Source organism: Bison bison, unplaced genomic scaffold, assembly GCF_000754665.1.
Source record: "Bison bison bison isolate TAMUID 2011002044 unplaced genomic scaffold, Bison_UMD1.0 scf7180017864484, whole genome shotgun sequence".
Lineage (NCBI taxonomy): Eukaryota > Metazoa > Chordata > Mammalia > Artiodactyla > Bovidae > Bison > Bison bison.
This window is the reverse complement of record NW_011495044.1, coordinates 4,023,005-4,023,473: the sequence shown is the minus strand read 5'-3', so window position 1 is coordinate 4,023,473 and position 469 is coordinate 4,023,005. Positions and strand designations below refer to the sequence as shown.

The following is a 469-nucleotide window of genomic DNA, read 5'->3' as shown; positions in this document are numbered from 1 at the left end:
ACCCCCAGCCTCGGGTCCAGGCACGGGGTAGGTGGGCTTTCTGGCGCTGGCCGTGACCTCGCCCCACTCCCCGCCTCTGCAGACTTCATCGTGTTCGTGGCCTCGGTGGCCGTCATCGCCGCGGGCACGCAGGGCAACATCTTTGCCACGTCCGCGCTGCGCAGCATGCGCTTCCTGCAGATCCTGCGCATGGTACGCATGGACCGCCGCGGCGGCACCTGGAAGCTGCTGGGCTCGGTGGTCTACGCGCACAGCAAGGTGAGGCCGGCCAGGGATGGAGGGGTGAGGGAGAGGGGCGTGTCCGGGGCGGAGCTGGAGCTGTAGGGGGCGGGGCCTGGCGGAGCCGGGGGCGGAGTTGGGGATTTAGGGGTGATGAACCGAGGAGCCTGGTGGGCCGCAATCCATGGGGTCGCTAAGAGTCGGACACGACTGAGCGACTTCACTTTCATTTTTCACTTTCATGAATTGG

General features: G+C 66.7%; 1 protein-coding gene across 1 annotated transcript in view; it reads left to right on the top strand.

Moving 5' to 3' along the window:
• The window catches only part of KCNQ4 (potassium voltage-gated channel, KQT-like subfamily, member 4), a 42,304-nt gene that overhangs the window by 15,207 nt on the left and 26,628 nt on the right, over nucleotides 1–469 (top strand). The window contains exon 6 of the mRNA XM_010862810.1: nucleotides 83–258. Within this exon, the coding sequence (XP_010861112.1) occupies nucleotides 83–258 (176 nt within the window). The remainder of the gene's footprint in view (nucleotides 1–82; nucleotides 259–469) is intronic.